Source organism: Clarias gariepinus, chromosome 24 (genome assembly GCF_024256425.1).
Source record: "Clarias gariepinus isolate MV-2021 ecotype Netherlands chromosome 24, CGAR_prim_01v2, whole genome shotgun sequence".
Lineage (NCBI taxonomy): Eukaryota > Metazoa > Chordata > Actinopteri > Siluriformes > Clariidae > Clarias > Clarias gariepinus.
The window spans coordinates 24,274,196-24,291,302 of NC_071123.1; the positions used below are offsets into that span (position 1 = coordinate 24,274,196).

Genomic DNA, 17,107 nt, shown 5'->3' on the forward strand with positions numbered 1-17,107 from the left:
CATAAAAATTACACAATAACTTTGCAGGTGTGTGTGAGGTCCGCTCATAGGAGCAGGTGTGTGTGAGGTCCGCTCATAGGAGCGTGTGTGTGAAAGTCGCTTATAGGAGCGTGTGTGTGAAAGTCGCTCATAGGAGCGTGTGTGTGAAAGTCGCTTGTAGGAGCGCAGGGTGTATGTGTAAGTAGCTCATAGGAGTGTGGGTGTGTGTGAGTCGCTCGTAGGTGCATACCAGGGGTAAGTTTCAGTCAAGGAGCTTTGGTCTTATGTGTGAGTATTGTGGAGTTTGTCCGAGTTTCAGTTCATGTGATTTGTTTAAGAGGGGCCTTGGGGCCCTGGTCACGGCACCTAGCCACTGCCGTGCGTCTAACACAGAGCATGCTTGTCGTTTGTCTCAGGTGTTAGAGCCTATGTATTTGTCCTAGGTATTAGAGCCTATGTATTTGTATCAGGTATTAGAGCCTAAATGTCTGCCTGTGTTAGAAAGCTGAGGTTCCATCACCCAGCGCCAGTTAACCGTGACGGGTTCCCAGAACCCCAGTATGTCTATTCCCTGTATTCCCGTGTGTGTGTTTTGTTTCCTGAACCCTTGTGTGTTATGCTTATTGAGCCAGTATTTTGTTTGTTTAGTTTCACTGTGTTTAGTTATGTTTTGTTAATAAAAGACTCTTCCTTTTGAAAAGGACCTCTGCGTTTATGCCCGCCTCTTTAAGCCCACAGCTATACCATTAGCCCATAGTCCCAGACTCATGACAAACCCCAGGACACAAGTTAAATCGCCTTAAAACTACATTAAATCAGTTTTTCAGCTTTAACTTTTGATGCTCATTAAATTAATTATGAAAATACTTACACATAGTAAATATAACATTTAATTTAAAATGACTTTTAATTGTTTTTAAGCTATTGTAATGTAATGACACCTGCTTCCGGACAAGGGTTTTTACAGACACTGTTTACATATCATATAGAATGAAAATAATTTATAAAACAACATGAAATAATATTTATTTGTGCTTTCTTTATACTTTTTAGTCTAGCAGTTTTGGATTTACAAATTTAGTACAGCTTTGGTACAGCTAGGTTTAAGACAGGGTTGAAGAGTCCTAAAGGATAATGAAACATCATAAAAGGAATTAGCCTATTTAGAACTTTATTCAAATACTGCATACTCAGGCATTGTATTTTTCTTTTTCTTTTCTTTTCTGGAAGCAACATGGAGGACTCTTTCATTAAAAAATCCTAGCTTTAATAGTATATCATATTTAAAGTACAAAAGTTGTCAGTGATATAATATTATTAAAGAAATAAAACAATATAAAATTTAACAATCAAAGTCAAACATTTAATTGTGATATTGATTTAAGTATTACTCTTGTCTCAAAAACACCAAACACCTCCACACTGTAAAAAACTGTAACTAGCCAAACGTTGAATAAATTAGCATTTTACTCTTACAGTTGTATTTGTTGGGACAACAGGTAACATTGTGTAAAACTTGAAAACTAGATGAGCCAGCAATTTACTTCCCCTGAGATGCAATGCAAATACTTGCAATGCAAAATACTCTACACGTTAGAAATTTTAAAAAGTTGTGCAACTTTTTACAAAACTTTTTTTTAGGTTGTTAGGTTTTTAGGTTTTCAGAGTAAGCATCTAGCTGGCCGAATGAGGATCTCTGGCTAAAGGAAGAATTACTGATAGAAAAAGGCTTATCATGTTTTCAGCATTCAAATGAACTTCTTAAACAGAGCCCAGGATCCTTACCTTTAAACTTCAACACAAGTACAATAATTGCCAGGCCACTATTAAGACATACAGGCAGCCAGGTACCAAGATACCACATGTCATGTGTTTCTACTCTCTAAAGTGTCTTCACAGTTTTATTTCCAGAGGGACACCAGACAAAGTTGTCAATTTTATTTGCTATATCACTGGAGCCTTAGCTCAAGCAGCCATAGAGTTCTCTCATTTCCCCAATACAAATTAGGAGTTCCATGCACCACCTCTCACTTTATGCTGATTATATCATTCTTTTTCTTTCATACATCAAGAATTTATTTTTCTCAAGCCCTAGCCTTATTTGAGAGATTTTTTTTTAGGGTAAACAACAAATTGGAACAAAACCATCTTAATGCCTCTTGATTCTACTGTATATTTACTATATATGATGTCATCTGTCAGTTTTCTAATTCAAATTCGGTCTTCTAACTTTGCTTTTTTGGGTGTAAATATCCTTTCTTCTCTTTGTCAAATTTGTCAACATAACTTGAAATGTTCCAAAAAATTTAAAAGGACTTGGAGATGGTCTTCTTTACAGATCTTTCTCTGTAGTAGGATATCAATATTAATAATGAATATTTTTCCCTGAGTAATTTTTTTGTCCTCTGCCATACCAATATCTCCTTTACCACAGTTAAAAAAAAAAAAAGATATTTATAGGTTATGCCCAAACTTTATATGTGTGTTAAAAGTTTACCTGTTAACATTACAATATCCCAAACCTTCTGGCAGTCTAGCAGTTCCTAATTTTAAGTTGTACTTTTGGTCTTTTCAATTAGGATCTTTGAAGACATGGTTTAAGCATCTTGGTGGTCTATTAATTGGTTTATCCTTATAGATTACAAGACCCACTATTTTCTGTCATAACAGACACAGAAGCTCAATACTTTGTTTTGGACCCATCATTACTCGCCCTCTTGAAGTCTGGAAACAGTCATGTTAACTGCTTGGTTATGATTGTAAATTTCATAGATCCTCTCCCATATGGCAAAATAATTACCTCTAGCCAGACTCTGAACCATTTGCTTTCTCCACTTGGTCAGGTATAAATGTCCACATTTTAAATAACATTTTTTAATCTGAAGGGTTACGTTCCTTTTAGAATCTTTGTCACATTTTTTTTTTTTACTTCCGGGAAATTCCTGTTTCTTATACCTTAGGCTGCATTCTGCATATGGTGTTCCCTGGGATGCTCAAATAGAAAACTCTCCCCTTCTTAAACATAATCTCTATCATCTTAGAAATCTCTATCATCTTAGGGTTGGTCTCCTATCTGTATAAGTACTCATAAAGATCATGTCATAGTCTGGTCCAGAGAGTTTAAAGTTTTGGTGTTGATTTGGAGACTATTTGGAATAATATTTCTACTTTATCTAAAAGTCTGGTCCATAATTTGATACACTTTAGGTTCATTCATAGAGTATATGCAAGGCAATGCAGGGCTTATTTGCTGAAATTGTCCAATAATAAAGCATTGGACAGTATATATAAAAATTTTTATATTATAAGATAATATACTATAATATTATATTACAATATTATTTAAAAATCCAATGCAAGGTATATAGGGAATTACTTACACATGTTTTTTGGGAATGCCTATTCATCTTAAGTTTTTGTACCATGTGGTAAATTTTCTTTCCAAACTTTCTAAGCTTGATATTCCTTTATGCCCAGGTTTCTATTTGCTAGAAGATGACTGTAACATCACTTTTGGTTTACAGACTATTTTAAAAAGTTGGTTTGAGTCTGATATGGATTTGCAGTCTGTCTGTCATTCCTTTTTTTTTTTTTTTAGATTTTTAAAATCTTGGAATGTGATTTCATAAAACTAAACCTCGAACAATTAATGATTGAACTGCTGGAAATCTCAGAAAACGTTGGGGCAATTTCTTTAAATCGACGCTATCTATTTTCTGTCATCACAGACACAGAAGCTTAATACTTTGTTTTGGACCCATCATTACTCGCTCTCTTGATTTGTAAATCATTTGTAAATTACTTACTACATCTCATTTGACCCAGCATGAACAACTCAACAATGTGTTTACGGAAACAACACAGCAGTTTTAAGAGTGTATTTTAGTTAATCTAATGTTCTATTTTAAAAGTCTATTTTTCCAGTTATTTCTATATTTAAAGTTTAATGTCTTTAAATGTAAATTTTATTTTTATATTAACAATAAACAGATACAAACAGAGATGGGCTGTTTAACAGTTTATTCTTTGTATGAATAAAATTGTCAGCTAGTGAACTTAACCTTAGACCATCTGTCTAAACAACATTTAACCAATGTTTTTTTGTACATTATTGTACAATAAATTAAAAAAAAGCTCTACTTCAGATTTTTCATGTTTATTGTATAAAGTACTCACATGTGGAAATAACCATCACTGTAGTATTTCTTCGATGCAACATATTGTTGTGACTTTTTTATGACTTAAGCGTTAACTATATTTAAAACCTGTGACAACTAAAAAAAATTATTTTGCGCCACCTGGTGGTTAATACACATATTAAAAAAAGAGAATGCAGGATAAAGTCATAACCATACTCACTTACATCAACAGTTTTACACAAGACTGCCAAGTAAGTTGAGAACAATTTGAATGTGAATCTAAAGCAATACTTATTCCAATAGATTCCACAAAGCGTATGTTTCCTGTGGGAATTAACCAAAGGATTTCAGATCTCAAAATCATTCTTGTAAACTTTACTAAATTCTTAACTTATGCCCTGAAACAAAACTGTTTTCCTGGAAGTGTAAATGATTCTAAAAAGATTTGTGAGAGAACACATCAGATTTTGGTCTAACTTGAGCCAAGCTGCAGCAAAAGTTTGCTTTATTATTTCAAACAGGTATTGGTTATATCCAAATCACTACTTGACCATGCACTGTCTGCTTCAAGTGCAGAGTAATCTTGAGAATATACATCTTTATTAGGTTTATGAGAGGATTTTTAGGTAACATTAATGGTTGTAACTACCACTGGTTTAAAATCTTTTAAAGTAAGTGGGTTTTGTTTCCTGTTCTTGTAAGAGTGAAATGTCCCAAAAAATCTTTTTTGATGGTCCTTTGGATAGTAAGAGATATTTACAGTTCTAAGCTGACCAGCTTCAGGTCTTTCAGAATATGAGGTAAAAAAAAAAATAAAAAACTAAAATCATGAACCTGAGCTAAAATTACTAACCTGATAATGAATCATGGCTGCAGAAAATAATACTTGCAAAACATGCATTAAAAATTTATTTTAAATTATTTTTATTTTTTTTTTGTCCTAGGGTTACATATAAGGATAAACCACGCCTGTGCCTCCGAAGCTGACAGAAAATTCTAGCAAATGTATGACAAAAGTATAAAATTTACCTTATTGATTAGAAGAAACTGATTTTACTGTGGCAGTAGTATAAATAAATGGTTTAATCCACTAGAATATTAAGATTGTTTAATTATAATTTGTCGATATCACTTTGAAAGTCATGAAAACCGAACCGCTGACTGTCTACGTTATAAGTGTGATTAAAAATACACAAAATATCCTAAACTAAATCTAAGCATCACTAAACACAATGGACTAAATGCAGGTGACATTTATGCTCAGTATTTTATTTGTATTTAAAAGGATGATAATGAATTCCTGCTTAATCAAGTGCTATATATATTTAAATATATATTTGCTACATATATTACTCTTGTCTTCTCAACAAACTGTCCTGTTTTTGCGATGTTTTCTTGCAATGATTGCTATGTCCAGTTTCACCTAAGGACAAGATCCGCTTGGTTTATCTTAAAATGATTTAACCATATTCATCTTGGCAACATGGAAAATATTATTGAGCACAAAATAGATGTTACACTTTAATGAATGTAACAGGTAGCCACTTAGTATAAATACAGCTGTTCTGTGGAGCCCTCAAAGGTGTGTTAGAGAAAATTAGTGAACAAAAAGCATCATGAACATACTCAAGCAACACATCAGATAGGTCTGGGATAAGGTTTAGGAGAGGGTTAAAGCAGAGTTAGGTTATAAAAAATATCCCAGCTTTGAACATCTCACAGAGCACAGTTCAATCCGGAAATTGAAAGAGTATGGCACAATGGCAATGAACCACGACATATTCGTCTACCTAAACTTACAGTCCGGAAAAGTAGAGCATTAATCAGAGAAGAAGCCAAAAGGTCAATGGTAACTTTAGAGGAGCCGCAGAGATCCTCAGCTCAGGTGGGAGAATCTGTCCACAATTCAACTATTAGTCGTGCACTTCACAAATCTGGCAAGAAGAAGGCCAACGTTGAAAGAAAGCCATTCATTATTTTTCTTTCCACTTCACAATTATGTACCACTTTGCGTTGGTTTATCACATAACATCCCAATAAAATACATTTACATGTGTGGTTGAGAAACTGTGGAAAAGTTCAAGGGGTAAGAATACTTTTCCAACCCACTGTATTTATCAAGGATTCAAACAGATTCAAACAGAACAGATGCATGCACTATATATAGCCAGACTAATTAGACAGAATGTCTCGGGTTACTTTGCTGTAACCCTGTTCCCTGAAAAGGCGGGAACGAGATGCTGCGTGAAAACGCTATGGGAAACATCTTGTCATGTTGCTGGTTGTGAAGCATGTGTGTATCAAACACGCCAAATTTTTGGCTTTTATAACCTCGGGGGGTGACGTCATCTGATAAGACGCACCTGCAGGTTATAAATAGAAGTGAACCGGAAACATTCCTCAGATTGATTTGTCTGAACGGACGTCCGGTCACGTAGGCAGTGCGGCATTGGGACGCAGCATCTCGTTCCCGCCTTTTCAGGGAACAGGGTTACAGCAAAGTAACCTGAGACGTTCCCTGTCAAAGGCTACACTTGATGCTGCGTGAAAACGCTATAGGAATGAGAGTGCCAACGCCGCCTTACTGCAAGTGTCTGGACTCCAAGGTTGTGTAGCGTGTGCGCACAAGGCCGAGAAGGTCTCAGAACTATGTCTGGGTAGCTGACTCGAGGACCTGTGAGCCCGGAGAAGCATGAACATCCAGACTATAAATGTAATAAATCTGTGTGGAGAGTAAAACCCTCCGTGTCACACACTTGCTGCAGGGGAATACCTTGCTAGTGCAATAGATGAGGCAATCCTCCTGGTTGAATGAGCCCTGATTCCTAGAGGCGAAGTAAGCCCACGCGCCTCATAGAAGAGGGAAATAGCATCTCTCACGCAGCTTGCAGCTTCAAAACATGTAAAAGCTGCTCTGACTTACGCCACTGGCTAATGCAGTGGACGTAAATCTGAAGAGCACGTACTGGACACAGTGAGTGAAGTCTCTCCTGCTCCGAAGCTGTAAAGGCGGAGGATAGAAGGCTTCAAAAACAGTAGGGTGCATGTTGGGAATGGAACTTTTGGAAGATAGTTAGTGAGGATGCAAAATGGCCCTGACTAGCCCAGGGGAAAAGTCTAGGCAGGATGGGAAGACTGACAGATCTCCGATCCTCTTAGAGAGGTAACACCATTTAGAAAAAACATCTTGAGGGTCAGAAACCTGAGGCGCTGACTCTAGTGGTTCAACAAGGAGCCACAAGCCCGAGGACAAATTTTTCCTGCAGAAACTCCAGCACTAAAACAATTCGGCAGTGGACTGGGTCTACCTGCTTCGTCATGCACCAACTTTCAAATACATTCCATTTGAGGGCATAAGCTCTTCTAGGGGAGGCAGCCCTAGCACTTAGAATAGTCTTAATTACGCTGGCTGGAAGACCAGCTTGACTTACAGTAGTTGGTCCTGTTCAGGGACCGCCAAGGCATCCAGACGCAGGGGCTGGAAGTCAGAGAGTAGTAAAGGGGACATTTGCTGATCTTGCGAGGCAAAGAAGTCCACCTCCGCTACATGAAATTTTCCCAGAATGTAAATTGCCCTGAGGGACAGGAACCTGGTGCGCTAGCTATTTAGCGGTGCGAGCACAGTCCACCCTGGCGTAATTAAGACTATTAATATATGAGACTGCCATAGTGTTGTCCACCCGCACTAGGACATTGTAGTCTCAACTGCTGGAGAAAGTGCTTTAGGACCGGAAATAAAGCCATCATTTTGAGGCAATTGATGTGCCGTGCAAAAGGATGGCCTCTCCAGCTCCCTTGGGCTGGACGGTCATCTAAGACCGCACCCCAGCCCATGAGGGAAGTGTCTGTCGTTAGCATCTGCGACGACAAGACGAACTTAGGGTGGGACCCAGAAACCGGGGTCTGAACCACATAGGAAGGGTACGAAGCACCTGGCGTGTAACTTTTATTGGGGATTGGCCCTAGAGTGAAATCTTCTGGCTGCCATGAGAGCTAAGATCTCTGAAAGTGATGGTCACTTTCTGGTCTAGCTTGATTTCCTTGACGGTGTTGAGAATGGATTCGACATGAGCGGAAAACAGCTGTGCCTGCTTACGCTCAAATTCCATGTGACACCCAAAAATGTTGTTTTAGCTAGGACGACATGCTGATGTCGAAGCGCTAGCTACTGAGACTGGGCCAGCCAGTCATGTAATTCAAATACGGATGTTCTGGAGTCGTAAGAGCCAGAACTTACATCCATGTATTTTGTGTATGTGCGGGTGAGAGAGCTAGACCAAATGCAAGGACCCGATACTGGTAAGCTTCGCCCCCGAAAGCGAACCTCAGGAACCTCCTGTGTTGTGGCAATATTTCTATTGATTTATTTTTAGATAGCGGCAAAGCCCGCAAAATCTAAAAAATTGGACGCAGCCCCCCGTTCCTCTTGGAAACCAAAAAATACCGAATGTAGTAGCCTGACTCTCTGTCTTGTAGGGGAACATGTTACATGGCATCCAGCAACTTCTGTCAGCAGATGCGCACTTTCCGGTTTCATGGAAGTGGGGACCACGCGATTGAAACGCGGAGGGTGATGTGAGAACTGAATCCTGTAGTTTCTCTGTACAGTGCTTAGTACCCAAGGAGATATACTTGGCAGTAGCTTCCACGCTGCCAGTTTCTCAGAAAGGGGCAAAGTCTCGTCGGCTTGGTTAAACAGGGGGGATGTTAGATGTTCGGCATCCTGAAACATGGCAGGGAAAAAAAAAACGAAGAACTAACATTTTATTGAAGACTGGAGTTGCCCGAAACACCAGTGGTGGCGGAGCAAGAAGACCAATCTCCTAGGGGTGCCAGGGAGAACACTTCATTCCTTGAAAGGAATTCTGCGTGCCTCTCCCCATTGGGGCCCCCCCCCTACGGTCCTGGGCACATGAACCTCAGGGCTTCTTTGTGAAGACAATATGCCAGTCTGACCTCTTTTGAGGCAGATTGCGTGACGCACCCCAATCTTGCGAGGGGGTGCCCAGCTCAAAAACACTCAAATATTCTCTAGATGATGGGGTGAGCCCTTTACCACTTTCATCTGGAGATCGCTAATTCGATTCCCGGGTGATGCTGTAGCCACCCACAGCCGAGAGCCTAGAGAGAACTGTGGCTGATACACCTCTAGCTCTACAGCCAATCATGGGTGTCTCTGAGCTCACACAGGCGGAGGGAGCATTTAGCGCTGTCCTCCCAGTGTGTCATCCCGCTCCCAACGGTGCACGAGTGAGGATTCCGAAAAGATGGGGTAAAAATAAAGACTGAAATAAGTCTCTGTTGCCCTGTGTGTGTTGGTCTTGTAGTGATGATGCAGCTTGGGCAGTGTTGACATAGCCTACCCTAATTCTAACTCTGCAAACACTTTTTGGTTCGTTTTTATGGTGTTTCTTAAACATTTTCACATCTGGCAGGTTTCACATGTTTATTTCAGATAATTTAGCTATAAGCTTTTGTTTTGTCTGTTTAATTTCCAGCTTACCAAAGAATATCTTGAACAATTCTGCAAAGTGACTAAAGGATCAGAAGTTTCTATGAGCAGTATCGAAAACGATGATGATGAGTATACTCCATCAAGAGAATCGGTAACCGAAAGCAGCTCAGAGGAATCCTGTGGTCAAGCAAGAAAAGTTCCATTGGTGAGAAACAAACAGAATAAGTCACAGAGGACTTGCAGAAAGAAGACGTGTCCCAGCACTTCGGATAAAATCAATACGAATGCAGAAAGTGAAGACTGTAACACAAACCTAAGTAACGTGTCCGTAATGAACACAATAAAGAGAAGTGGGGCTAGAGTCTATAGTAAAACTCATTACTGCCTCTACTGTCCCTTGCACTGCCATAAAATGGCAAGGCACTTAATCTGCAAACACAGCAATGAACCCGCTGTAGCCAAAGCAATGAGCTTTCCTTTAAAATCAAAAGAAAGAAAATTACATTTTGACCTTGTAAGGAACCAAGGAAATCGCGCTCACAATAACGAGGTTATAAAAACGGGTACGGGAACACTAATCCCAAGTCAGCAAGCTACAAAACCAGTCAAGGCAAGTGACTACATGCACTGCATAAATTGTCAAGCATTACTTAAAAGGAAGACGTTATGGAGGCACATGTCGAGGTGCAAACTTGCACAAAAATGCAAATCTCAAAAGTCAGGTAAAAGTCGCGTTCAGGCTCTCTGTGCATATGCACAGCCAGTCCCGGATGGTGTTAGCAAGAACATTTGGCAGCTAGTAAATGCTATGCACCAGGATGAAATAACAAATATTATCAAAAAAGAAAAAACAATTTTAAGACTTGGAGAACATTTGTATTTAAAACACGGACATGACAAGACAAAACACGAGTACATCAGACAAAAACTTCGTGAAATCGGAAGACTAATTCAGCAGTCGCAAAAAGCTGGCAGACTGAAAACAATTAAGGACTTCTTTCTACCTTCAAACTTTAATTTTGTGATTGATGCAGTTAAGGCTGTTGCTGGTTTTAATGAAGAAGAGAACATCTACAAAACCCCATCCTTGGCTCTGAAGCTCGGTCATACATTAAAGAAGATTGCAGATATTCTTGAATGTGACGCACAGATGGAAGAGTCGGACAATGAGGAATTTCTCAAGAATCTGAGTAGAACCCGGGGTCTTTTTGAGAAAAAGTGGGATGTGTGTGTATCATCCCGTGCCCTACAAACTCTAAAAGAAGCGAAATGGAATACGCCTCAGCTCCTTCCGTTCACGGAGGATGTTAAAAGCATGCACATCTACCTTGATAAGTGCAGAGAAGAATACCAAAACAACCTTAAAAATATTCCAAATAAGAAGTACTGGTCCAACCTGGCTAATGTGACACTTTGTGAGGTGATTCTGTTTAATCGTAGAAGAGAGGGCGAGGTGTCAAAAATGCCACTTAGTGCATACACCCTCAGAAACTCTTTGGGTATCCACTCAGATTTGGCTGTCGGACTCACGGAGTTTGAACAAAAACTTTGCCAGCGTTTTCAGCGAATTGAAATTAGAGGCAAGAGAGACCGAAAAGTTCCCATTCTTTTAACCACGGATATGCTTTCGTCCATGGAAGTCCTGGTTAGTCATTGACGAGCCTGTGGCGTGCCTGACGAAAATCCTTATTTCTTCGCCAGACCTGAAGCAGAGACTCACCTAAGAGGATCGGATGCCATCAGACGAATTGCAGGAGAGTGTGGAGCCAAACATCCTGAAACTTTGTCCTCAACAAAATTAAGAAAGCAGGTATCCACATTATCTACAGTTCTTAACCTAAAAGATAATGAGATGGACATACTGGCAAATTTTCTTGGCCACGACATCCGGGTCCACAGACAATATTACAGACTGCCTGAAGGAACGCTACAATTGGCTAAAGTCAGCAAAGTGCTGCTTGCCCTAGAGCAAGGCCGGCTATCAGACTTTCAGGGAATGAGCTTGGACCAAATCCAGATTGATCCAAATGGTAAATAAAATGCACAACACATTTAGTTTTAGCAAATGTCTCTTTCCATGTCATTTAGCATTATCCATCTTTTTAAGAGGAATTACCCGAAGCTGTGGACAGTGATGACCCAGAAGCAGAGACTGAGAGGAACTCGTCTTTGTGCTCTTCAGGTGGGTTACATGTTACTGTTTTTACTTTCCAGCGCACCATTAGGCATTGCTTAGTGTGTAGTTGAGTGAGTGAGTGTTACTAAAACAAACATATTTTTATTTTTGGTTAAAGAATGTTCACTATCCATAAGACGTCAGGCAACCACAGAGGTGTCTGGTGACGAAAGTACAACCGCAGGTATCTTGCACACCTAGAAACAACCTTTCTATTCTTTCCTTACTTTTACAAACATCAGGAAATTAAACAGTGATGTTATTCAAACAGGATCAACAGCTAAGAGATGGCAAACAGATCAGTCTGACAGCGATGCCCCGTTAACAGGTATTTTATGCATTAAATGAAATGAGGATTAGATGTTGTACAATTAAAAATATAATGCACTTTTCTGCGAAAATTTAATTTTTAAGTCACTATACTAAACCTTCAAACACTAAAGGTACAGTTGAAACCAGATATTTACATGTACTTCAGGAAAAAACACAAACTTTTTTACTGTCAAACATTAAATCAGAGTAAACTTTGTTTTAGATCAATAAATATAATTTTTCCCCCCATTTGTTAAATGTCAATCGAGCAAGGGAGAATTGTTTTTTTTTTTTTTTTATTTATTTTTTAATTACTTTCATCAATGTCAAAAGTTACATACACTTCCTCAGTATTTGGTAGAATTGCCCCGAAACAGTTACACTTGGGCCAAACGTTTCGGGTATCCTTCCACAAGCTTTCTACAATAGTTTACAATAATTTTGGCCCACTCCTCTTGACGTAACTGGGTCTGGTTTGTAGGGCTTTTTGCTCGCACTTGCCTTTTCACAAATTTTCTATGGGATTGAGATCAGGGATTGAGATTCTCCTCCCAGAGTAATCTACATCTAAGCATTTGGCAGATGCTCTTATCCAGAGCGACTTACATTTTTTATCTCATTATACATCTGAGCAATTGAGGGTTAAGGGCCTTGCTCAAGGGGGTTTGAACCAGGGATCTTCCGAAAAATTAGTCCTGTGCCTTAACCACTGAGCTACCCCTGCCTCCCAGCAACCTCTTAGCTGAATATTTATTAATCTAAAACAAAGTTTACTCTGATTTACTGTTTGACAGTAAGGGAAATTTTTTTTCCCTTGTTTTTTTTATTTTTGAAGTATATGTAGATATCTCGTTTCAACTGTAGATGCCTGCTAGCCATCAAATTCTGGTATAAATTTTTACCTCTGTTATTTTACCAGGACCTTCAAGCTTTAAGAGACGAAAGAGACCTGTTGAGTCGGACAGTGATGACCCTAAAACAGGTAACACATTTTAAATATACTGTGGAATAAGTACACTTTATATTGACATTTTTGATGCTGTAAACATAACTTCATATTTTCCACACATGGAAAATATTAGTTTACTTCAGTTTATAAACACACCTGAGAGAACAGTGCTTGGTGTGTTTTTATATGCCCATGTAAGTGGTGCTCTTAAATTTGGACTAGCATGCTGTAGTTTATCTATTTTTACTGTCAACTTTCACCTACCTTACTGTTGATGGCTTGCATTGAGACACTGAAGGGGTTTTGCCAGTGGGGTGTTTTGATTTCTTGTACTCTTATGCTCATCTATTCCTTTAATAGAATTTTCAAGAGCCAAGAAAAGACAGAGAACTGAGGAACCTGACCCTGATGTCTCTAAAAAAGGTATTTGACACAATGTTCTGATGCATTATTTTCAGTATTTGTCAAAGATGGTGCTCTAATCTGTGATTGGTTGAATCCTTTAAAGATGTGACAAGACTTTTGTCTAAGCAAAGTCTGATCTTTCTGTCCTAATTAAATAATTAATATTTTGGTTAAATATGCATAATCTAGAGGCATTTGCCTTTCACATAAGCCGTTTCTGATTCCAAATGATCAACTAGAAGTCAAGTTATTTGTTGTTTCTACAACTTGGATAGGTGACCTGACTTTTGTCAGGGTGTGTATTACTAAGCAGTTTTTAAAAATGCATTCCATTAGTGTACAGTTGACCGTAATCTATACAGAATGGGGACATGGTTTAGCGTTCACCTGGACCCCTGTTCATGACTGTTGCTCTCCTCAGTGAGCCCCACCATTGCACTGGGTGATTTTTTCCCCCCATTATGAACCATGTAAGGTCTGTCTTGTTGAAAAGCTCTTCTCCTTTAATAAAGCTGAGTTGTTGCTGTATAATCTTTTATGTTAATCTAAAACCCCTGATCTTATTATTATTTTTTTTTTTACTTTTAGAATTGTCAAAGAGGAGGGACTGGACGTTAGGAGAGGTCCGTGCTGTGGAAAAGACTCTCAAATTTTTTATCAAGTCTGGTAAAGTACCGGGAAAATCGGAGTGTGTTGCCTGTATTGAGGCTTCACCTGAGGCACTTAAAACACGAAATTGGAAGGCAGTCAAGTTTTATATTAAAAATCGTATTGCTGCCATTCAGCGTGAAAGTTCAAAAAGAACTTATTGAAATGCACTTGTTCTTAAAATGTGTTGATGCACATGGTGCTTTGTTTCTGTTCTACCTCTGAGTGTACTGGACCATACACGCATCACCAAAAGAGAACCATTCACTAACGCGTGTTCTTGCGAGTTGCATCAGTGATGGTTTTATTATTTATTTTTATATAAATGGAGCTTATCTGCTGCTTTTGTTTTATACGTCAGAGTATTGAATAATACAAAAAAAATAAAGGATTGAAATATTTATTTCATTTTGTGCATTGCCTATAGTTCTTTTATTTATTTTTTCAAACTTAATTCTTTTGATTGTGTAAAGCTGCTTTGCGACAATGACTAAAAAAGGAAATCTCATTTGGACTAATGGGCCTGTGTCACTTGTCTGTAGTAGGTAAAGTCAAGTCAAATTTATTTATAGCACATTTAAAAACAACTGAAGTTGACCAAAGTGCTGTACAATGATTGGAATAAAACGACCAGAACGACTATGTAAAAGTAAATAAAAGCCAGTTAGTGACAGTTAAACACTAATCAAATGAAATCATGCATAATGTAATTTCAATAATCAATTAAACTTAAATAAAGTAAAATAAATAATTAAAAAGAATAAAAGGGATCAAATGTCCCAACCGGATGTAAAAGCCATTGAAAAGAAGTGAGTTTTGAGTCTGGATTTTAAAGTTTTTAATGTAGGTGCTGCTCTAATATTAAACGGTAAACCATTCCATATTTTTTTTTTCCATAACAAACATTATTGATGCTCAGCTATTGACCACAAAAATAACAGTGTACATTTACATACATTTAGGCATTTGGCAGACGCTCTTATCCAGAGCGACTTACAAAAAGTGCTTTAATGTTTACAACATTGGATACATACTTACACTGGGTTAACTAGGTTAATAACTAAGTACCGTTAGTCCAACACATCTGAGTTTTTTTTTTTTTTTTTTTGGGGGGGGGTTAGTCCAAATACTGGAGAAACAGATGCGTCTTGAGTCGTCGTTTAAAGATAGTCAAAGTCTCTGATGTACGGACATCTAGAGGAAGTTCATTCCACCACCTAGGTGCCAGAACAGAAAAGAGCCTGGATGAATGCCGCCCTCGATCCCTGAGAGATGGTGGGATGAGGCGAGCAGTGCTGGAGGATCGGAGGGAACGTGGTGCAGTTCGTGGTGTAATTAGCGCAGAGAGGTAAGTGGGTGCTGGGCCATTTTTAGCTTTGTAGGCAAGCATCAGTGTTTTGAATTTGATGCGGGCAGCTACAGGAAGCCAGTGCAGGGAGCGGAGGAGTGGGGTGGTGTGGGAAAACTTGGGAAGGTTAAAAACGAGTCGTGCTGCTGCATTCTGGATCAGTTGCAGAGGACGAATCGTGGACAAAGGCAGGCCTGCCAGGAGCGAGTTGCAGTAGTCCAGTCTTGAAATAACGAGGGACTGAACAAGCACCTGAGTAGCCTGTGAAGAAAGAAATGGGCGAATTCTTCTGATATTGTAAAGAAGAAATCGACAAGAGCGAGTAAGGTTAGCGATGTGTGGGGAAAATGACAGATGATTGTCCACGGTTACCCCAAGATTGCGGGCAGTGGTTGAGGGAGTGATTTGGTTGTTGTCCATGGATATCACAAGGTCTTGACCTGGAGATGAGTCACAAGGGATAAACAACAGTTCGGTTTTACTGAGATTAAGCTTCAGCTGATGAGCAGCCATCCAAAAAGAGATGTCTGCCAGACATGCTGAGATCCGGGTGGAAACCTGAGTGTCAGTGTAGAGAGTAGTGTTGTGTAGATGGACTTTATGGCAGTAGGCCAGGATAACAAGAAGGCCAGGGTAAACCTGGGGTGCTAATTTGAGGATAATATATGTTGAACCTGTGTGACTGTTCAGGTGCAGCAGAAAGTCTAATTTCTTAAAGCGCAGGGAAATTATCCCTTATCGTTACTCACTATTTAAATGCATCTTTGGCTGAACAAGAACACCTGGGGGTTTATATTATCATATATATTATAAGGGTTTGTGCAATCTAATAGTGTTCAAATATAACATTTATCTAAATTAAATACTTATGAATGCTGCAATCATAGCAGTGGTGTCTTATACAATATACTAATATGCATAACATGACCGGTCCCCATGGGGGGGGTAAAAGTCAGGTTTTACATTTATAATGAATTTTTTAATGTTTCAAGTGATTTTCATGTTCACAGAGATTTATAAAGAATTTAGCAGTTAAAATCATGTCTCTAGACCACACACTTGGCTTCCCACACACAGTGCCAGACACATACTCTCTGCCTTACACAGAAACTCTGCTCTGTCGCGATTCTTTTCAAAAGTAATGTGCCGGTTCATTTTTTTTGTTACTTTACAGCAGTGATTCCATTAGAATGCGCTTATGCGAGTGTGACTACCGCTCCGTTAATGTGTGTGTGTGTGTGTGTGTGTGTGTAATGTGCATGCACACACACACACATTAACGGAGAGACTGTTTTTTTGGAAAAATTAGCAAGGAACATCGCTAGTCACACACGTGAGCGCTTAACGGAATCACTGCTGTAAAGTAAAAAAAAAAAAACCTTTGAAAAGAATCGCGACAGAGCAGAGTTTCTGTGTAAGGCAGAGAGTGTGTGTCTGGCACTGTGTGTGTGTGTGTGTGTGTGTGTAATGTGCGTGCGCACACACACACACAAACAGTGCCTGCGTGCACAAATAGAAAGACCTTTACTTTTTTTTTAAAGGTAAAGTGCAGGTTAATTTGTTTTATTTTTACTTTATATTTTGTATTAATTATGTTTATGTATTAATTTTTTTGGGCTGTAGAACTAATAATTTGAGTTTCCAATTTTTTTTATGGGAAAATTATATTTCGTTTACGAGTATTTTGTAATACGAG

General features: G+C 38.8%; 1 protein-coding gene across 1 annotated transcript; it reads left to right on the top strand.

Annotated features, from left to right (window-relative positions):
- The first annotated feature begins 9,521 nt into the window (after nt 1-9,521).
- On the top strand, nt 9,522-13,529 carry LOC128512272 (uncharacterized). The gene is made up of 6 exons (XM_053485471.1): nt 9,522-11,603; nt 11,681-11,755; nt 11,868-11,933; nt 12,021-12,077; nt 12,981-13,043; nt 13,371-13,529. Exons 1-6 carry the CDS (start codon nt 11,426-11,428, stop codon nt 13,439-13,441), a joined length of 510 nt encoding a protein of 169 aa, XP_053341446.1. The 5' UTR covers nt 9,522-11,425; the 3' UTR covers nt 13,442-13,529.
- The last annotated feature ends 3,578 nt before the right edge of the window (nt 13,530-17,107 follow it).